The sequence below is a fragment of the Ochotona princeps genome, chromosome 11, assembly GCF_030435755.1.
Source record: "Ochotona princeps isolate mOchPri1 chromosome 11, mOchPri1.hap1, whole genome shotgun sequence".
Classification (NCBI taxonomy): domain Eukaryota; kingdom Metazoa; phylum Chordata; class Mammalia; order Lagomorpha; family Ochotonidae; genus Ochotona; species Ochotona princeps.
Genome location: NC_080842.1, coordinates 1962682 through 1985274, shown reverse-complemented (window position 1 = coordinate 1985274; position 22593 = coordinate 1962682). Strand labels below are relative to the sequence as shown.

At 38.8% G+C, this 22593-nt stretch overlaps 1 protein-coding gene across 1 annotated transcript; it reads right to left on the bottom strand.

Moving 5' to 3' along the window:
• Window positions 1-5059: 5059 nt before the first annotated feature.
• On the bottom strand, window positions 5060-5968 carry LOC131481469 (putative vomeronasal receptor-like protein 4). Its single transcript, XM_058670457.1, has one exon. It carries the CDS (start codon window positions 5966-5968, stop codon window positions 5060-5062), a length of 909 nt encoding a protein of 302 aa, XP_058526440.1.
• Between the last annotated feature and the right edge of the window lie 16625 nt (window positions 5969-22593).

Below are 22593 nucleotides of genomic sequence, written 5' to 3'. Positions count from 1 at the left end.
CCTGAGTGACTCCCAAAGACAGGGTCACTTTACTTGAAGGTAAGCAAGGGGACTGAGACCTCATGGTTTAGAGGCGAGATCTGTATGGGTCAGATGGATACACCAGCATACATGTGAGACCTGTGTAGGACTTGTTATAACCAAACAATACTGACCACCACACAGCAGTCCATGTGAAAGTTAAGGCTGGGGGCCTGTCAAGCAGAGCTAGATCCTAGTACTTGACAGAATGTCAGAACAAGGTCAGGCCACATTAGGCAGGGCCATGACACTAACCAGCACATGAGAGAACCAGGTCCAGGGATAGATTCTGTGGGGTTGTTTGCACCCAATCCTGTGGAAATGCAAGTCCCACTGGTTAACTCAAGAGTTGGAGTGGTGATGGGCTGAGCTAGATGTGACCATGAAACCTGCCATCACTCACGGGTAAAGGGACTGATAACAATCTGGACAGGTCCAAGCTGCAACACCTACATGCACATCCTAAAACAGGGTGTGGGGCAGGCTAGGCTGCAACATTCACCAGCTCATACAAAGCAAGATGGGAGGGTGGACTATACCAGGCAAGGGCCTAATACCTGCTGGTATGTAATGTAATCTGAGTCTGGGAGTGGAACAATGGGAGAACTTGGGAAACTCCCCTAATACGTCATAACTCTTGCTGATAATCACAAGGTGGAGGCCTGAGGGTTGGGCAAGCTCGGAAGAGAAGCTCCAATCGTTTGGTAATTTGTGGGTTGGTTATTGAATGGGCAGACCAGTCAGGGCTGAGTATATGTTAGCTCACCAGCAAGAACAGAAATCCGGCTGGAGCACAGGTCATGTTGAACTTGGCTCTCCAACATACTGGTTTGCATGTTCTGGGGAAGGCAACAGACTGAGCAGGGCCATGTTCTATCACCTGCCAGCAAGAATCAGGATGGGGGATAGGCTGGGTGAGGCCAGGCTACAGCATCTAAGGCAAAGACCAAGGCAGGTGAGTGATTATTCCAAGCTATGTCAGAGCAACCAGTAGCATGCGCACAATCTATGGTTGCAAACAGGCCTGGTTGGGGAGCTAAGGGTTCACTCTGCCTGGGTTGTGCTTGCAGCTGATGAGTGCAGGAGCCAAAGTGGGAGCTGTGTTCTGGTCTGGAAATTGCTGCAGTGTCCCTAGGCACAAGTATGGACTGGGGTTGGGCACATCATAGTGGGCTAGACTCCATCACCAACTGGTGCTCTGGAAGACCAGGGTAGGTCTAGGAGGGGGTAAGCTACGTCAAGCCTCTACTGAGCCATTGGTGGGCTATGTCTGGTTGTAGACCAGGCTTGGCTGGACTGAAACATTCAACTGTAACAAGTAGAATGAGTTGAAGGCCAATCAGAAAAGGCCACTGTTCCTGCCAGGTCAGGAGGTGGACTAAGTAGGGCTGACTAATGGACTCACCAGTATGTGCAAGATCTGGCATTGGGAAAGGTTCTGACGGAGGAGACTGGGCAACTCCTCTGGCAAGGCACAGTCCCTGCAGGTGAGCGCAAGAATCACAATAGGGAGCAGCCCAACCAGGCCAGGGAAAGGTATCCTCAGGCATGCATTTGACACAGGTCAGGGGTGGACCAGACTCAACTAGTTCACCTCACCCACTGGCAAATCCAAGTTCCAGAATAGAGTGTGGGTCTGACTATGTTTGGTTGCAACACATACCAGTACATATTAAGGCTGGGACTGGGTGCCTGGTGCACTGAACTAGGCTGTAACTCTCACCAGCATAAACTGGAAAGGCAGTGCACCAGGACTGGCCAGGCTACATCACTCATTGGCAAATGCTGAGGTGAGGCAGGCCATGTGAGATTAGGCCACAGTGCCCAACCAGCACAAATGAAAACTGGGGGAAGGAGGCAAAACTGGCAGGGGGAATGTGGACAGCTCCCATGCTGGAACTCCACTCCCACTGGAGAGAACGAGTTGGGACAGGGGTAGACCAGACCAGACAGCCATAACACATTTGTCCCTCATTTGAGCTGCATCAGGGAAAGGCCAGGCTGGGCTGACTGTTACCAATGTGCACGCATAAATCACAGTGGGTGGGTGTTGGTTGAGCTTTGCTGCAGCATCAGCTGGAAGATGCTGGCACTGGGGGCTAATTCTGTCACGTTAAACTGCAGAACCACCTGGAGAGTGCATGATGTGGGAGTGGCTCCAGTAGGGAAATAGTGGGCACCTCAGTTTAGGGTTACCACTCCCACTGGAGAGCATGAGAACCAGGGCTGGTATAGAAGTGGCTAGACAGAGCAGCAACCACCAGCATGTGTGTGGGCTAGTGTGGCTGGTTGGGTTGAACTAGGCTTCAATGCCCGTTGACATATACAAGATTTAAATGGGATGTGGGACAGACTGGACTAGTCTGCTGTAAATACTAGCAAGGACAGGAACCAGGACAAGGGGAATGACTGGTGGGGGTTATAGTAGGTGGCTCCAAGTAGGCTGCAGCTCCCACTGGTTTATACTAGGACCAAGTATGTGCTGGGTTGAATCAAATTGGACTGCACAACTCATTGATTCATGAAGAAGACAAGGCCAAATATATAATTGACACAGCAATTGGAATCAGCAGTATAAGGAAAAGCTGATTGGGGCAACAGATTGTGCTGGACTCTGTATTGGCATGCACACACAAGAATCAGGTCTGGCATCACCTCAGACAAAGTTTCTTTGGAAAGCCTCTCAAATTAACTGCTGATTTCAGAACCCCAATCATGAAGAGAAGTGCAGGTTTCATGGTCTGATCATGGAGTGAATGTGTCAAGGCTGAGAGGCTCAGAGGCTCAGATGGAACAGTGGACAGCATACCCAGGTGCACATGGAGAATATGGCAGTCCATTGGAACCTGCAGAGGACACCTGGTACCACAACAGAGCATGGAGGACAGAACAAATTGATCAACTACCCCAGCCATATGTTGTCAGTAACAATCTAAGCAAACAGAGACACCTAGGCAGACTATGTCAACCAGTGGATTCTGGAGAGATTTCATTGTGCTGGAAATGGAGAGATTGGCAGCAATTCAGAGTTGTTGAACTACCAAAACCACTTGAGCAGTTCTCTCAGAATATGGCCCATGTAGGAGATTCTCAGATGTTTGGGAGACTGGGTGGGGTTTTGCCCTTTATCTCCCTCCTTACCCCAGCTACAGAAAAAAAAAAGATATATACAGAGAAAATGTGGAAAAATGGACTTACCCACTTTACTGTAGCCCTTGACCCTTTCTGCCGTGATCAACTATGCTAAGATTAGCAAATAAAATACTACAACTTCTAAAAATATAGAATTCTACCCTTTTCAACAAGGTGGTACCAACTAGAAGCCATTATGCTCTGTAAAATTAGCTAATTGAAAAGGGCAAATATCACCTATTCTCTCAGATATAAGACAACCTCATACAAAACACACAACGAAAATATACAGAGGTGATTAAGTATGCACATGCAATCTCACAAACCAAGGCTGTCAAGGGACCAGAATATCAAAAATCAAAAGATACCTGTAGTATGCATCTCTACACCTGAATAATGGTAGCCCCCCACTATAACTGTTGAATATATTTTGAGAATAAAATACTAGATTCTCTACCATTGCTTACACCTAGAATGCAATGACCCCAAAAATACAGTATACTGGATCCAAGAATACACTAGGAGGAATGCATTAATGTAAAACACAGAAAGAAATAGAAATGAGGAAAAGGGGGAGAAAGAAGAGGAAGGGAAATGGTTGAAACCCTATACCTACAAAATCATAGAATAGAAAATAAGAATAAAAAATATGTTCTTGGAAAAGATCAGGTAAATAGTTAAAAATCTGGTGTATTTCCTTAATATAAAACATGTGTTAATATTAGACTGAGCTAAAGAAAGCCGACTTGCTGACAAATTAAGTTTGCTCACTTTATATGAATAAAGCCATTTTTAAAAAGGAAAATAATACACAAATTTAGGCATAGATAGGGCAAATGCCATAAGAAGACAATAATTATAAAATACAAATATGTTTGGATTTAGAAATCTACATATAAAAAAATCAGAAAAATAAATTATTCATCTGGCTATATAGAATAAGGAAAATATTATAAGTACCTTTGCCTTGTAATTTTTAAAGTTAACAACAACAAACAAATCTGTAAATGTGAAAGTTTTCTATTTCAAAAAGTAAACACTTAAGAAAAACATCAAATAGTACATACAATGTGTAATTCCAGGAATAACTAAAAGATTTTAGCATATGAGAAAAGAAGGATGACAATTACAAAAATAAGAATACATTTTCCACATTTCACATTGCATCAGAACCACATATGAATATATTATAAAGAAATGGTCAAAAAAGTTAAAAAATGAATTCTTAGTAAATATGCCTCTAAGAATCAAAGGACAATTTAGATTACTTTCTGAGGTAAAAATATCTGCAGATTAGGTATCAAAAGGAACTAAATGTGAGAACACTAAAAAAAAACAAAAAAAAACCCGATTCCTGTATTAAGTGGGAAAGTGTAAGAGGCAAAACTTGAAGACACTGAGAACTTTGAACTAAGAGAGGCATATAGTAAAGAAAATTTAAGATACAGGTCGAAATTGTTACAGATTCAGAAAGAGAGAAAGAGAGAGAGAAAAAGAGTTTTAGCTTAGGCCAACAGTCTCGCTGGTCAGGGAGGAGAGTCTAAAATGGCCCACCAGCATACACAGAACCTATCTTTTACACATCTTAGTGCAGGGAGTTGCAGAAGGCAGCAGCTCCTCCATTTATACTAGTTTGTGATGTCTATTTCAGGGACCTCATTTTGGGAGGTGTTTAGCTTCTGCACAGAGACATGGCTAGGGCAATTCAGCACTGCAAACATTCCTGCGTGGTCATGTTAGCATGATATCTACGGGATGCTGGAGTCACTTCATCTTTTCCCAACATAACAAAAGCTACACATATTAATCTTCATATCTAAATTAGTCTAAAATTTTGGGATTTGGATTATTCAATCTAAAACAGAATTTATATTTTCACACTTATTTCAAGCTTGTTAAGATAGTTTTATAACAACATTTTCTGCAGGATTCCAATTACACTTTTATCTGAACTAATGAGCACCAGTGGACTGACAGTGGCATAAGCATTTCCCACCAGTGTCTGGACATACAGAACAAGTGGTTCATATCTCCACAATATGGATGACAAGAATGATATGACGATATCCACACAGTACATGACCACAAAGAAACTTACAAGCAGTAGGACCGTACGGGTGGCCCGTTTTGCTGGGGAAATTCTTAGGGAAATACTGATACTGTGAAGGTACGCAGACTTCCTCTGATGGCTATATAAGAAAATCACCATGTACATGCTGGAGAGCAGCATCATTCCTACAAAGAAGACATTCTGGGACAACACAAGCAGGAAATATAGTGCCATGATGATGGAGTTCATTGAGGAGCGTGAACAGTGCTTACTGACATTGAATAAATTGGTCCTGTTGGAATGAGCTACAGTGTAGATGATCATGTTGCTGTTGGAAGACAGGTTGAGGGACCAAATACAGAAGAAAGCAATGGCAACATGTTTTGTGAGTTTACGTTTAAATCGTGACAAGTAGAAGGAGCTGGGACTGATGGTGATGACCTGAACAATGGTCAGGAGACAGGTGGTGGAGATGGAGAGATCCCTGGACACTCTACTCATGTAAAGCACAAGCTTACATTTGAATTCATTTGAAAAATTCAGCAACCTGAACATGTCTTCAGATAAAATGTCAAGTGTAGTAAGAAGCATAACTATGTGAACAAAAGCCAGGTGACAGGTCATTATATCAGTGGGCCTTGGCCTATGAACCAGATGGATTGTGAAGACGTGGAAGAAGAGGAGGGAGACATTGGCTAAGATTCCAATGCCAGATTGCAAAAAATACATGTTTTTAATGATGACATAAACAGAGATTTTGCTCATCTCAGCATAGTAAAACATTTTAGATACCTATAAAACAAAAGACAGAGCTCATGTCACCAATGATCTCTCTTTTTGTCATGAATATCACAAATCATCATTTTAATTTGCTCAATTTCTATAGTTAAACTCTAAATGTGCAATAGAGATTCTTGTTGGGGGGAGGGTAAGGGAGAGCCCAGCACCAATTAAACTGTATTAAAAAATAATAATAAAAAACCTTCTACAATGATTTCTGAAACAAATGAAGCCATCTTTATGTCTATTTTTAGACTCCTTGAAATGCCCCTTCATTCATCAGTTTCAAAAAACTTCTGCATGGAAAGTGTTAATTTTAATCAATACTTTCTGTATTCACCTTGCACATACATATATGAAGCAAAACTAACTCACGCTGAGAGATAAATGCCTGAAGTAAAATAATTTCCTCTGCAGACATGTAACATGCATGGGTTAACATGTGAGACATTGTACAGTTGGTCACAGGGCTGCTGAACATGTCTCAAAGGCACAGCTTCCTAAAACATAAACACCTGGGCATCTGAACTGCTAACTGGTTACTCTGTGAGTGTGCATGTTCAGCCTGAGCACAACATGGAGCAAGGAGAGGCGCCAAGATCACAACGATAAATGACTCTTCACCTATTTAAAGGATCATTATTCGTTTCACTTCAGTAATATAAGAAACCATGAATATATATTTGTAATTATTTTAGTTACATGTTTATGCAATTATATCAGCTTTACTTAGTACATTATGAGCCATTCAACAAAATAGAATAATTATAAAGGTGGCTAGATAAAAAATGTATTATTTTATTCCACCACAGCAATATTTGGTTGAGTCTTTCTCATCTTGTCCCTCACTCTCTAAAAGTCCGCCATGTTCTGACACAGATATGAGCCTTTACCAAGGAGGCTCTTGATAATTTACAAATTGAGTGAACAAAGATCCGGTTATTCTGGGTGAATATTGATAAGCGAAGTAAACTATTTACACAATTTAACTTAAAATTTGTCTTGATTTCTGCAATGGGACCTCTGCCACTTGTCTATATAATATGTGTGAGCCTCAAAATATCATCTGCTGTCATCTTACATTTTATGTTAGTAGTTTGGCAATCTTATCTTGGACTAAAATTGCAATAAATGCTACAGATATGGGAGTATTTATGATTTTGGGAACAGTTGCCTATAAACTAATTACACTAAAAATGCCTTTTATAAATGAGTATACAGCTCAGCTCTAACTGCATGAAGAGACAACTTAGGATATCACTGAGAGGGAAGCTCCAAGGCACCTTAAGAAGACAGAAAGTGTGGATAACACTGACCCTCATTATTTTCGATAGACTCAGAACCCAAACCTTGGAGGAAATTGCATATTCCATGGTTTGATCATGGAGTGAATGTGTCAAAGCTGAGAGGCTCAGAGGCTCAGATGGAACAGTGGACAGCATACCTAGGTGCACATGGAGAATATGGCAGTCCATTGAAACCTGCAGAGGACACCTGGTACCACAACAGAGCATGGAGGACAGAACAAATTGATCAACTACCCCAGCCATATGTTGTCAGTAACAATCTAAAAACAGAGACACCTAGGCAGACTATGTCAACCAGTGGATTCTGGAGAGATTTCATTGTGCTTGAAATGGAGAGATTGGCAGCAATTCAGAGCTGTTGAACTACCAAATCCATTTGAGCAGTTCTCTCAGAACATGGCCCATGTAGGAGATTCTCAGATGTTTGGGAGACTGGATGGGGTTTTGCCCTTTATCTCCCTCCTTACCCCAGCTACAGAAAAAAAAAAAAAAAGATATATACAGAGAAAATGTGGAAAAAATGGACTTACCCACTTTCCTGTAGCCCTTGACCCTTTCTGCCCTAATCAACTATGTAAAGATTATCAAAATAGAAAAACAAAAAGAAAAAAAGTCTGACTGCTGGCTTTTTTCCTTTGACTTTATCTTTAAGAACTAAAGTACTTTTCTTACAGAAAAAATATTAAAGTATAAGCTGTGATCCTTTAGCAACTAAAAGGAAATTGAATAGGTACATTTTATACAAAACAATTTTAAAGAACAGATGAAACTTGACACTTTAAAAGCAAATCAAGAATATTGCTGGTGATGATCACTTTTCTAATCATGCTTATTATTCCCTTAATGGATTGCAAATATTTCCATCTTACTGTAAAAAAAAATTTCAATATACTTCTCAGCATATTGATATATTAAAAGTTTACTTACTTTTGAAACCTAGATGCTAATACTAATCATATTTTAGCAAAGTATTTTGTACTTATACTGCAGGCTTTCATATAATATTCATACAGACCAATAATTTCTAAATATACTTAATATAGATTGGAAAACAGTTCAAACTTTATGGTAAGCAAAAAAATGTTATCAATCACTAATGAAATATTTTTCAAGGCTATTAAAAATCGTTAACTGTTTAGAATTGGAATACTGTATGATTTATGTGGCCATGAGGCAAAACAGTCACGAAATTTTCTCAAGTATCTTAAAATATGTCCAAATATTGGAAAACAAAATAAATATGACAAATGCTAATGAATTAGTTCAGGTGTAGCCAAAATAAACTTAATTGAAAGAAATAGTATAAGATCAATTACATATTATAATCAATGTAACTAAATGCAATTTTAATTCATAAAATACCTAAACTATGTGAAAAGCACCAAGTACACTTTTGGCAAGCTACTCACGGCATTATGTAATTCACAAAACTGATCATTTCTATCTAGCAGGAGTAATATCTAAGACTGATATCATAAGCAGGGAATTTTCCTGACTTTTCGTCAAAAACAATCCAGCTTCATCAAAGAACACACCTGTTCTTGGAGATTTCAGTATCTCACACAGAGAAAGACTTACACCCAGCTACGTCTCTGATATGAATCCATTGTGAAATGAATCCTCAAGATGTGGCTATAGGGAAAGGATGGCTTCAGATCATCTCCTTCCAGGCCCATGACTGTCATTTCTCCTGCAGCAGAAGGATAATTTAGGCATTGGCACTATTAAAGCAGGACCAACCCCAGGGAAAAAGTAAATTTCTCTAGTTTCTAGGAGACAGCAAAGCAGAGCAATTGGGTTCAAATTTTGTCACCTGTACACTGATTTTTCAAGGCAGGCATGCCTGAGCAGGTTGCCTGCTCTCAGTCCTTGTCAACAGACAAAAGTAGAACAGTAAGTTTGACTTCATGGCAGGTACAAGCCACAACGGATTTCCCAAGCTAAATGCACTGCGCTAGGAGACTCATGGTAGCCTCCTCACTGGTCCTGTTGTGATGTTAGCATCTCAGTGAAACAACACAGCTCCTTGGAATCAGGAAACCATAATCTCCTGTAATCCTATTCATGAAAAGTGGTATTTTTCTCACGGGTGGCACTTTCCTGAACCAAAGCAACTGGATTCATAGACTTTAAGTTATGTTTCCTCGACTATCTTCCTTTCCAGTGTCCATGCACTTTAAGGGAACAGAAATGCTAGCCTTTATTTTAGCAGCACAGATGATCAAGGTCAAGATAACTTACTAAAGATGTTATATCTAGTCTGTCCTGTATTGTGCCACCTCTCCTTTGGTGTCTTCTGCTAGTTTCACTCACAGTCTTTTCTATTCCACACTCTCAGAAGTACAGGAACTATATGTAATCAACAGTCACCTCTTCATTATGGCTTGCTTAAAGCTGTATTTTTAACCTTATTAAAAGAGCTGCATCTTAGATCCCATCTATGAATCCAATATCTCCTAATGTCAAAGTGGTAATATTTATCTTCTTCCCAAGCCTACACACACCTGCACAAATCCTGTCAGACTTGGCTCCATTCTGGTGGACCTTTCAAGCACACTGTTTCATCCAGTCTGGAGCAGTTACCCATCTGGACTATGGGAAGCCCATCCTTCCCAGTCAAATGTGAATGCCACTTATCCAAGATCAAGACTGTTGTGGAAGCAAACATGTTTCTTCTCCAATCTCAGGCTCACTGAACAAAGCTGCTGTGATCCTTCGTTTTAACTATTCGGTCAAGTTGATTACCATTTTCTTCATTTGCAAATGTTTTAATGTTCTTCGATAAATACAAAAATGTATGCATGTATATGGACTTTCAAGCATACATTTGAGAAGCAGAGATACTTAAGTAAATATACAAAGCTTTTACTCCACTTGTTTACTCCTCATAAGACAATAATGGCTAGGGTGAGGCTGGATGAAACTATGATCCAGAACTAATCCAGATATCTTGCATGGGTGGCAAGGATGAAACTACTTGATCTTTCAACGGCTACATTCCGGGTATTACAATAGTCAGAAAAAATCAGAATCATATAGAGGACTCTAACACAGGCCTTTTGATATAGGATGTTGATATTCTAAACAGGATCTTTACCCTAGACAAAAAAAATCTTACCAAAACCCTTACATATCTATTATTTTCCCAGACTAGAAATACACAGTGTATTATTAGATCTGATCACCATGCAGTGAAGTGATTCACTAAAATGTTTACTTTTAGTCTTCCTGAAGGGTTGTGTCCTGCAACCAATATTGTCCCTTTCCAAATCTCTACCATATGCTACCTAACAATCTCAGAGAATCGACCTTGATGCTTTTTTTAGCTTCTTCATTTGAAGGGACAAAAATAGACTTTTTTTTTTTAAATGCCTGAAGGAATCTCAGAGCTTTGCTGTTGCGAGCAAGAAGGTCACTCACACTAGTAGATGCCTATCACTACTTCCTAGGTTGCTTCTCCCCAGTTAAAAACATGACTGAATTTGAGCATCTGCTTTTATAAGATTTTACCGAAGCACCATCACCCTCAACTGAGCAACCATCATACAAACTGTCATGAATACTTTCAAATGGTATTCAAACATACTGTCACATGATCCAGTAAACTCATCTCTGAATATATGATCTAGGGAATTGAAAACAACATGTTTATGTCTACTGAAATGTTTTCACAGCCTTAAATTATCAATTCAAGTCCATCAACGTCGAATCAATAACAAAATATTGTGTATCAGGACAACCGTGAAGACTTACACTTGACTTGGAAGAGCTTTTTCAATAGACAGCAATTCACCAGTTCTTCCCATTTCATTTCACACAGAGCTATCTGTTATCACCTGCTGGTAATGATTCACCTCTTATTTCTGCAGAGTGCAGGATAAGTAACAAATTAGGGATCAACTCTGTCTTAGTTAAAACACCAGTTACACCCCCCCCCCCCATCACAGAATAACATCCTAGATTTCTGGATTGTGATATTATTTTGAGTAACCAAATCATATTTCCTCTTGACCTCCCAGGAAGTACCAGCTGGATCCCAGATAATCCCAACTCTACATTAAACCTGAAAGGCATTACTTATTCACACAGTTCTAGGGTCCAGACCAAATAAACCAGAAAAACTAGCCCTGGAACTGCAAGCACCATTTTGCAAGTTATCCACCAGTGTGCTACTGATGATGTCCTGGGAGGCCGTTGCCCTCCAGACATTAGCTGGTCTGTTTGGATCCAGTCAGCACTCTGGAGAGGTGCAAAGTGCTCAAGACCAGAGAATCTGGCAGGGCCATTTGCCACTTCATGTTCTATTGCACTACAGGGTTCTGTCTTGTCACTTAGATAACATCCAGTGGGCCCCACTGTATTCTCTGTGGCTGCCAGTCTGTAGCTAAAGATGCAGGTTCAGAAGCAGATTCATGCAAGGGAATTACCCTATGCAAACCTGAAGTTGTGAAGCCCTGCTGCCCACAGAAGTCCAGGCTTGCACTAGCTGTCTTGCCAAAGAGCCAAACTGTGGATTGTGACTGGGTCTTGGATGTCATTTGACCTGCTTACTGGTACAGCCTGGGTCTGGGTGGTTGTGCGTATTGCTGTGACCACAGTTGCATTCCATGGCAACTAACCAAGTGGTAGGGATTGCGATGTTACAAGGAATGCTTACTGGGAGGTCTTGGCCCATACCAGCCCTGTCTATGCCCTATGTGGTGAATCATTGCCTCCCATTTTGGTCCCATGGAAGTAAAGGAAAAGGACCTTTATTCTTAGGGCAAGATGCAAGTAGTCCAAGTGATTTCCAACTGGACACTGCGGTGAACACTGATTTCCCCTCAGTGCTCTCTCAATGAAATGTTTGGATAAACGTGCTTTCCAGAGGCCACTTTAGCATGAAGGCAGCTTTGAACACTGAGAAAGATGGCCTGGACAATTTTGAGAGCATTTGCCTCCCCTGGCCATAGTGCTTCTGCTTATCCAACATTGGCCGTGCTGGAGCCTCTAAAAAAAGAACCAAGTTTGGATGCTTCATCCACAGATCTGCAAAAAAGGTAATAACAGGAGTTATAATCTGGGATTACAGGAACAATGTAAGGATGACCTCTTTAAAACCTAAGACATGGTCTGGAAACATATACCTCTACTAAAAAAAAAATAGCAGGAACATTCCCTGAAATGATTAGGTGGAGCCTTCACGACTTCAGACACATGTCTTCATGTTCGTAAATTTTCAGTTCAAGAATTTATGATTTGAAGCCATTTTAAAAATAGGTCTCCCTTTGATTGTTTCAGGATAACATTATATTAGGATTAATATAAGTTACCTCCCTCCAGTTAATTGACACTAAAAACAAGTGTGTTGATGTAACATTTCAGAGGTAGTGACAAGCCTGTGGTTAATACTCTGTGTGAACTTAAGTTTTTAAATATTTGCATTCTTATGGAAACATTTTCAAAAATATCTTAAACTTCTATGTTTAAGGTATTTCTCTCTGTGTGTGTGTATAACATATACTTGCATGTATTACATATTTTTAACTTAACATTACACTTTATAAAGCATGCAAAACCCAATGTGATGCTTCACTTTATTGAAGTATGGAAGCTTCTCGCTTGATGTAGTCACATTGGTTTATTTTGGCTTTGACTGCTTCTGCATTCGGTGACTTTTCTAATTCTTTCCAATTTCCTATATTTGGAGAGTGCTTCCTATGATTTTTTTCTAACAGTTTGAGTATTTTTGATACAGATTTGGGTCCTTGATCCACTTACAGCTGGTTTTTTATAAGGTGGCAGATGGTAGTCTTGCTTCTTTTCTTTTCAGGCTGCTGTCCATTTGTTCCAAACGCATTTGTTGATGAGACCAGCCTTTGCCCTGGATTATTTTCCCTTGTTGAAGATAAGTTGTCTGTACAAGTGTGGGCTTCCTTCTGGGGTTGCTTTTCTGTTCTGTTCATCTTCTCTGATTCTTTAGAAGATTGTATGGGGACCACTGCCCTGTAGTATGTCTTGTGGTCTGGAATTGTGATTCCTCCACCATGATTTTTACTCTTCAGGATGGCTTTGGCAATGTGTGGTCTACTGTGTTTCCATATGAACTTTTGTATCACCTTTTCAATTTCTGAGAATAATTTTGCAGGGATTTTGCTCACAATAATATTGGATTTCTCTTGCTTTTGAGAACAGGGATATTTTGATGATGTTAACACAACCAGTTCAGAAACATTGTAAGTTTCTCCATTTTGTAATGTCCTCTTCTACTCCTTTTAAAAAAATCTTTCTTCTTCTTCTTCTTCTTCTTCTTCTTCTTATTATTATTATTATTATTATTATTGTATGATGCAGTTCAATAAGCCCTGGGATTGCCCTTAAACCTCCCCCAACCCCCTTCCCCCTGAGTTAGTTCCACTACATTATTACTACAGTATATTTCTTCACAAAGAGTCATGTATCCATCATTGCAAGCATGGACAATGGCAGAAAGTCCAACATCCTATCGTCCAGATATAGTAAACACTTTCATTGGGAGTCCATCTTTGGCCAGGAAGGAGAAATGCATATGGCATTATATCCTCACATCTGAATATGATAGTCTCTATTATGCGGTTAATATACATTCACTTAAATGAAAAGCCACAGACAAAATCAACAGGAAGAAAAAAGAAGTTAACACCAGGAAGTTAAATAACATGCTACCCTCCCACCATGGTGGATTCCTCAACCTTGTTGCATAACCACAGGAGGGTTTGGGGAGGGGTGGGGAGAACCCAAGTACCTATGAAACTGTGTCACATAATACAATGTAATTAACAAATTAAAAAAAGAATAAAAAAAAGAATTATTAAGGAAGAAAAAAAATTTTTCACTGACTCATAGGTCATATAGTAGCATCATTTTCTTCAAGAAGATTCTTGATTTTCATATTAAAGTTCTTCAGGCATATATTAGTCATTTGGTAGCATGTTTTTTATTATTATTTATTATTTTTAATTCATTAATTACATTGTATTATGTGACACAGTTTCATAGGTACTGGGATTCTCCGCACCCCTCCCCAAACCCTCCCACCATGGTGGATTCCTCCACCTTGTTGCATAACCACAGTTCAAGTTCAGTTGAGATTCCCTCATTGCAAGCATATACCAAACATAGAGTCCAGCATCTTATTGTCCAGTCAAGTTCAATGGCTTCTTAGGTATATCCTCTCTGGTCTGAAGACAGAGCCAGCAGAGTATCATCCCGATCAATTAAAAGCTCCAACATACCATCAGCAAAATTTTTAAGGGAAAAAATATTTTGAAGAGATACAACTAACAAAAATCAAAATCCATGAGAAAGAGTTTCTGCTGATTTTTGCTGATGAGAAATGACTCCTATAGGCAACAAATAAGTGGGTTTTATGTTTTTTTTAATCCAGTCTAATAATCTATGATGTTTGATTTATGAGTTTAAGCCATTTACATTCAGGGGTAATATGAATGGGTGATAATTTGGTCCTGTCATTTTACCAAAGGAGTTGTTCATTGATTAATCTTCTATTGTTATTGCATAAACTCTTGTCAGTTGCCTTTGATTTTGGTGGGTGCTATTCTGTTTCTCTGTCAAGAGAACATCTTTAAGCATCATTTCTATGGCAGGTTTGGAAGAGGTAAATTTTTTAAATTTTTCTTTCTTTCTTTTTCTTTTTAATACTAAGTCAAGTATACAGAGAGGAGGAGAGACAGGAAGGAAGATCTTCCATCCAATAATACACTCTCCAAGTGACCATAATGGCTGGTGCTGCACTGATCCAAAGCCAGGAGTCAGTAACTTCTTCGAGGTCTTCCACACAGGTGCAGGGTCCCAAGGCTTTGGGCCATCCTTGACTGTTTTCCCAGACCACAAGCAGGGAGCAGGGTGGGAATTGGAACTGCCTGTATTAGAACCAGTGCCCATATGGGATCCCGATGACTTCAAGATGAGGACTTTAGCTGCTAGGCCACCATGAGGGCCTTAACTTTTCTTTACTGTGGAAGAATTTCATTTCATTTCCAAAGACAAAGCAAAGCTTTGCTGTATGTATTAAATAGAATGAAGGAGGCAGAAGAAAGAATCTCAAAATTGCAAGATATTTCCTGTCATCCCGGGGGAGGGAGGGACAAACAAAAAGCTGGAAGCAAAGCTAAGTGAAGTTAAAACAAAGTATTCAAGAAATGAAAGACACTACTAAAAAGTAAAATATAAGAGCTATGAGAGTCCCAGAAGTTGCAGAAAGAGAAGCTGGGTTTAAAAATGTATTTAATGAAATAATAAGGGTAAGTTTAGCTAATCTAGAGGAAGAATTGGGAAACACCTGCAGGAGAGGCACAGAACACCAAACAGGCTTGACAAAAAGCAATCTTCACAATATATGATAATCAAGCTTTCTTCGATAGATCATAAGGAAAAGATCCTTAGATGTGCACCTAAGAAAAAATCAATTGACATATAAAAATGCCAATGAAGCTGACAGGAGACTTCTCACAGGAAACTCTATGGGCCAGAAGAGAATGGAGCAACATATTCCAGATTCTAAAATCAAAAATTGTCAGCCCAGGATAATGTACCCTACTTGTTTTATTATTTATACTGTTCATCATAGAAGTCTCCAACATGTTTGGTTAGATTGATTCTGAGGTATTTAAGATGCTTCTCTACTATTTTAAAAAGAGAAGGCCTTGGAATTATTTGTGTATAACAGTGTCATTAATTTGTGTTCATTAATTTTGTGTATTCCTACCCTGACAAAGTCTCTTATGAGTTTTAGTAGTCTCTTGATTGAGTGTTTTGATTCTCCTAGGGAGAGAATCATGTCATCTACAAACAGGGGTAATTCCAATTCCTCATTTCCAATTTGAATTCCTTTTATTTGCTACTCCAGCCCAACATCCCTCATAAGAATTTTCAATAAAATATTGAATAGCAGTCGCAAGAGTGGACATTTTTTTCCAAATATTTGTGGGAAAGCTTCCAATCTTTCCCCATTTACTATGATGCTGGCATTGGATATTTTGTATATTGCTTTGATTGTATTATAGAATATTCCTTCTATGCCCATCTTGCTTAAGGTGTTTAGCATGAAATGGTGTCAGATTTTATCAAATGCCTTATTTGCATCTATTAAAATGATCATACGGTTTTTATTTTTCAATTTATTGAATGTGGTATACCATATTTACTGATTTGTGAATGTTAAATCATCCCTGTGTGCCAGGAATGATTCTTACTTGTTCCGGGTGAATGAACCTCTGGATGTGCTGTTGTATCCTATTGGCTAGTATTTTGTTGAGGCTGTTTGCATCTATGTTCTTCAGGAATAACAGTCTGTAGTTCTCTTATTCAGTTGTATCTGTCTTTCATATTAACCTGATATTGGCTTCAAAGAAAGACTTTGAAAGGAATTCCACACTTTCTATTGTTTGGAATAGCTTGTGTAGAATTGGGGTAAGTTCATCTTGAAATGTTTGGTAGACTTCAGCTCTGAAGGCATCTGCTCCAGGGTTTTTCTTTGTTGGGATAACTTAAACAATTTAATTTCAGTCAGTGCTATAAATCTGTTTAGGCTCTTAACTGCCTCATTATTCAATTTTGGTGAATTGCATGTGTCTGAAAATCTGTTCATTTCTTTTATGTGTTTTGATTTATTGGCATATAGTTACTTTTAATATTTTCTAACAATTCAATGTATGTCCAAATATCTGTTATATTTCCTTGTTGATCTCTGCTTCTCTTGATGTGTATCTTAACCCTCCTTTTTTGATGAGTTGAGTGAGTGGGGAATCTATTTTGCTATTTTCCTCAAAGCAAAAATGCAGCTCTTTGTTTCATTGAGCTTAATTTTTATCTCTTTTCAGTTTGTTTTCTCCCTTATTTTGGTTATTTCTTTTTTTCTTGCTAATCTTGAGATTGTTTTGATATCTTTCTAGTTCCTTCAGCTACAAGGTTAACTCATTTACATGGTGCTTTTCAAATTTTCTAACATAAACATTGATTGAGATAAACTTTCCTCTTAACTCTGCCTTGATTGTGCTCCATAAGCTTTGATATGTTGAGTTGATGTCTTCATTTATTTCAATTTTTAATTTCCCCTTTGATTTAATCTCTAACCCATTATTCATTTAATAACAATATGCAGTCACTATGTGTTTGCATGTCTTCCTTTGTGTTTTGACTTCTTGGTCTCTAGCATCACTCCATGATCATTTGAGAAGATGCATGGTATAATTTCACTTTTTTAATTGCTGAGGCTTGTCTGTGGCCCTTAACATGGTCAATTCTGGAGAAGTTTCCATGCAATGATGTTTAAAAAAGTGTATTCTCTATCTGTAGGATGGGCGGTTTGATATAAACTAAGTCCATTTGCTGCAGTGTCTGTGTAAGTTCTATTGTTTTCTTGTTGAGTTTCAGTTTCCTCTATCTATCCAGTGATATTAGTGGATGTTAAGATCCCCAACTATTATTGTATTGGAGTTTATTTCTCCTTTTAAATCCATAATATTTGTTTCACAGAGCAAGTTGCGTTGGCATTCGGTGCATATACATCTACCGTGGTGATCTCTCCTTGCTGATTGGATCCTTTGATGACTATGTGGTGTCTTTCTTCATTTCTTTTAATGTTTCTCAGGTCAAAGTCTACATTATCTGATGAAAGAATGGCTACACAATTCCTTTCCACTAACTTGGAATATATTTCTCTATCCCTTCGCTTTCAGTTTCTGCTGATCTTTGTTGGTGAGATGTGTTTCCTGTAAGGAACAGATAGATGGGTCTTGTTTTTTGATCCAGTCCATTAATCTGTGACATTTTATAGATGCGTTTAAGCCATTTACATTCAAGGATATTACGGATAGGTGGTAATTTTACCTGTCATTTCAGAATTGGGTTGTTCTTTGATTTTGTCTTTTGTTTTCCTTTTTCCGTGATGCACTCCACATTTAACTTTGGTTTTGGTAGTTGTTTTTCCTTTTCTGTCAGAAGAACATCTTTCAGTATTATTTCTAGGGAATGTTTGGATGAGGTGAATTCTTTTACATTTTATTTGCTATTTAAGAAGTTTAATTTTCTTTTTTAAAAAAAGATTTATTTATTTTTATTGTAAAGGTGGATATGCATAGAGGAGTAGAGACAGAGAGGAAGATCTTCAGTCTGATGATTCACTCCCCAAGCAGCCGCAAGTGCTGGAGCTGAGCCAATCTAAAGCCAAAAGCCAGGAGCTTCTTCCAGGTCTCCCACGCGGGTGCAGGGTCCCAAGGATACGGGCCATTCTCAACTGCTGCCTTGGCCACAAGCAGAGAGCTGGATGGGAATCAGGACCACCGGGATTAGAACTGATGACCATAGGGGTTCCCAGCGCATGCAAGGCAAGGATCTTAAACACTACACTATTGTGCCAGACCCAGAAGTTTATTTAATTTTCAAAGAGAGTTTTACTGGATCTGTTATACTGGGTGGAAAATTTTTTGCCTTTTAGAATCTAGAATATGTCACTCCATTCTCTTCTGGTTTGTTGAGTTTCCTGTGAGGGGATAGCTATGAGTCCGATTGTGGTTCCTCTATATATAAATTCATTTTTTTTTCATGTGCACATTTAGGCATCTTATCCTTATATTTGAATAAAGAGAGCTTGATTATCATTTGTCATGCATAAAATTGCTTTTGGTCAACCAATTTGGAAGTTCTTAGCACATGCTGTATATTATTTTTTTCACAATTATTTCTCCATATTAGGGAAATCTTCATTAAGCATTTAATTGAATACTCCTTTAAACCCAGCTTCTCTTTATGTGCCTTCTGGGATGCCTATAACTTATATTTTGCCTTTTAATCATGTCTCTTAATTCTTTTTTTTTTTATGACCTAGCTCTGCTTCCAGGTTTTTGATTGTCTCCCCACTGTGACAAGGAATATCTTCAAATTCTGAGCTTCTTTCTATTGGTTCATTAATTTAATTATCAAGATTTTCCACTATGGGCCCAGCGCAATAGCATAGTGGTTAAAGTCCTTGCCTTGAACACTTCAGGATGTCATATGGGCACTGGTTCTAATCCTGGCAGCCCCACTTCCCATCCAGTTTGTGGTCTGGGAAAGCAGTCGAGGACAGGCCAAAGCTTTGGGACCCTGCACCTGCGTGGGTGACCCGGAAGACACTCCTGGCTCCTGGCTTCAGATTGGTTCAGCTCCAGCCATTGCAACCACTTGGGGAGAGAATCATCAGACAGAAGATGTTCCTCTCTGCCTCTCCTCCTCTCTGTATATCTGATTTTGCAATAAAAATAAATAAATCTTTATAAAAATATATAGAGGATTCAATGAATGATGAGTATTTTTGTATGTATAAGTCTAAGTTGAATAGTGCATCTTCTGATTGTCTATGAAACTTTGGAAGGAGAAATAGGATCTAATCTCACACTCTATGAATATTTTTGTTTCATGTCTTATCTTAGTTGCTATATGTGAAAATGTTTTTTTGCTGTTTTGGAATTAGACAGAGAAACAATAAATGCATACATAATACATGATTCACATTATATTTGATGAATAAATTAATTTTATTAATTAGTTGTGAGATTTAATAATCTCATGTTGTCTATGAATTGGTTCACTGTTTTGGAATTTTTTTCCTATTGATTCTGTATAATTTAATTAAAATTTAAGTACTGAGATTGTGATCATTATCAAGCATGTCATTTAATATTTTTAAAATGCATAAAATTAATTGAACAAGTAATATTGAAGATTATAAGCACTGTAAGAAAATCAAATTTATACACATTCTTTTTTAAGGTGAAGTGTTAGACAATTTGTTCATGGCATTTGAAATTCCATACTGTATCATCCCAAAAGTATAAATCCAGGGTTTTACTTTTTTTAGAAGCCATAATATGTGACAAATTTAATGTGAATATTATTCATATAAAAGGAAACATTTAGGTATGTGTTCTTCAGTTACATTCACAGTACAAGTAGTCGATGACTGTGTGTGGCTGGTGACAAACACACTGGAAAACAGGCAAAACAAATATGCTGAGGATAGCAGCAAGTTCTATTGGATGGTACCTATCAGTGAAATGAGAGACATTAGCAAATGTTTTTAAAAGACAAACAGTATTTCTTTGAGAAGTGTTAGTGAAGGGCTGTGCAATCTCTGTATTGCATGATTCACCATGGAGAGCTGGTGATCTTCACCATCACCTCAAGTCCAGTGAGAGCATCCTTAAGTTACATGGTGACAACAGGAGGGAGGTTGCCTTGATAGTCCTGATTTGTGTAAATAGCAGGCTGCTTCAGTACTGTAATGGGAGTACACTGGGTTTTCAGGCACATTATCTTCTGAGGGTATTTATTTGCATGAAAATAAGCTTACTTTAATATATGCTACATTGATTCTGTGTATCTAACATTATAACTTAAAAAATAGTTCATCATTTTTCTGTATCTTATGATAAATGAAATTGTATCACTAGAACAGATGTAATATTTTTTTGGTATGAAATAATTCCAAATACTCACACAGGAAATGCTTTTTTGGGAAAATTACTTCTGTCTAGTCCCCTCAAAATGCTACATCACACTTTATCAGTTTCCGTAAGTGAGTTATTGACCTCTGCTACTTGAGTTCAAAGCTGCAAAGAAACCTAGGAGTAGCACACACACTTAGAGAGCTAAGCCCATGGAAAGATCTGCTCTGTGAGTCACTTCTCTGAAGACTGGGATTCCCATGTTACTATGCATGGCCAACACTGATCGCACTCCTTCTGAAAAGCCTGAGCAGCCCTTACTGACATCACCTGCTAGATCTCAGCGCTCTTGTTTATTAGTACAGATGCCATGTATTGCTCAGATGCCCTTCTCAGAACCGCTTCTGTAAAGGCATATCTCAAATCTCAGGCTTTACTTTAAACCACAATGAGACTTTACTTCCAATAGAGTCTATCACCATCTTAACTGAGGAAGCAGAATTTAATAAATTTAGAACTAACTTTCTGGTGCATGTAGTAAGGCTTCTGTAGAATGTATTCCTTGTGAGTTGTGTTGCTTTTTGCTCCTTCCTGAAACATAGAAAGGCATATCTTGAAAAAATTCTTGGTGAAATATAGTATGTCATTTTAACATTTTTTATTGTAAAGAACACATTTCTTCATAAATAAAGTATGCATTCAATTTATATATTTCCAAAAAGAACATGACCCTTCCCTCATTTCCTGATAACATTTATACAAATCTCTTCCTCTCCTTTATCAGATTTTCAAAGACCTAATTTTAATCCACTTTATTTTCAGAGGCGTAGTGTTGACTATCCCTAATATTCTATAACTACATTGTTTTCTGTAAACAGATTGAAAGCTTCTGTTTGCCTGGTTCTGCTGTTTGTTACTAAGTGGGATGTGAATCCTTCTGATTGGATGGCTTAAAGTTAATAATGCTTGAACTGGGCATCTGTCCCATGCCTCTTCAGTTGATTGTATCATTTGTATTATGCTCTGATGTAAGCTTGGTTGATTGGATGATTCACACCTTATGCCAGTGCTCTCTCAGGTGACTGGATGATCACTGTTGAAGAATCCCTGAGGATGTCTGATCAGGCTGCTCCCCTGTTCCACGTGTGGTGGAATGGGACAGTCCACTGGTCAGTGTTCATTGAGGAACAAAGACTCCTGAGCTTCAAAGAGACTGCCTGGGCCTCATTTCTGGGATAGATTTCATCAACTTTCAACACACAGGTGCGTTGTATCCCAGTTCCAGCACAACAAAGACAGCAGCACAGAATAGGGACTCAGAAATCTTCAGGGCACAAGGACTGCAGTCACAGCTTGTGTTGCATGCTGAAAACATGCAAGATGCATTCCCTCATGTGAAGGGATTCTATTTAGAACTGCACTTCCCAAAGACCAAAGGTCAGAGACCCAGGAGTCCTTGTGAGGTTTAATGAAGTTGCATGGCAGGAGAGCCCTGAAGTCTGGCTTGATGAGGGAGTTTGGGAGTTCAATGTCTGAGGCCCATGTGTGTGGAGAGGTCTCCATACTGACCATAGAACAGGACCTGGCTGAGCATCTTTATGACATCACAGAGAGATTTGTGACTGTGTTGTGGGCACCTGTGTACCAACAATGACACAGCACTACTCCCTGAGCATGCCTTTTCTGCACATATCCCCAGGCTGACTTCTCCTCCATATGACAAAGTTAATCAAAGGTTTCTCTCCTCCCATTCTCACTGCTGCAGCTCTGCCAATTTCAATTAATTTGTCCTGCCTTCTAGAAAAATTTCCAGATTCCCACAGAATTTTTTTGGTACATC

What these genes read in the sequence shown, in the direction of transcription:
- LOC131481469 (XM_058670457.1), bottom strand. Translation starts at nt 5,968, where the DNA reads ATGAGCAAAATCTCTGTTTATGTCATCATTAAAAACATGTATTTTTTG.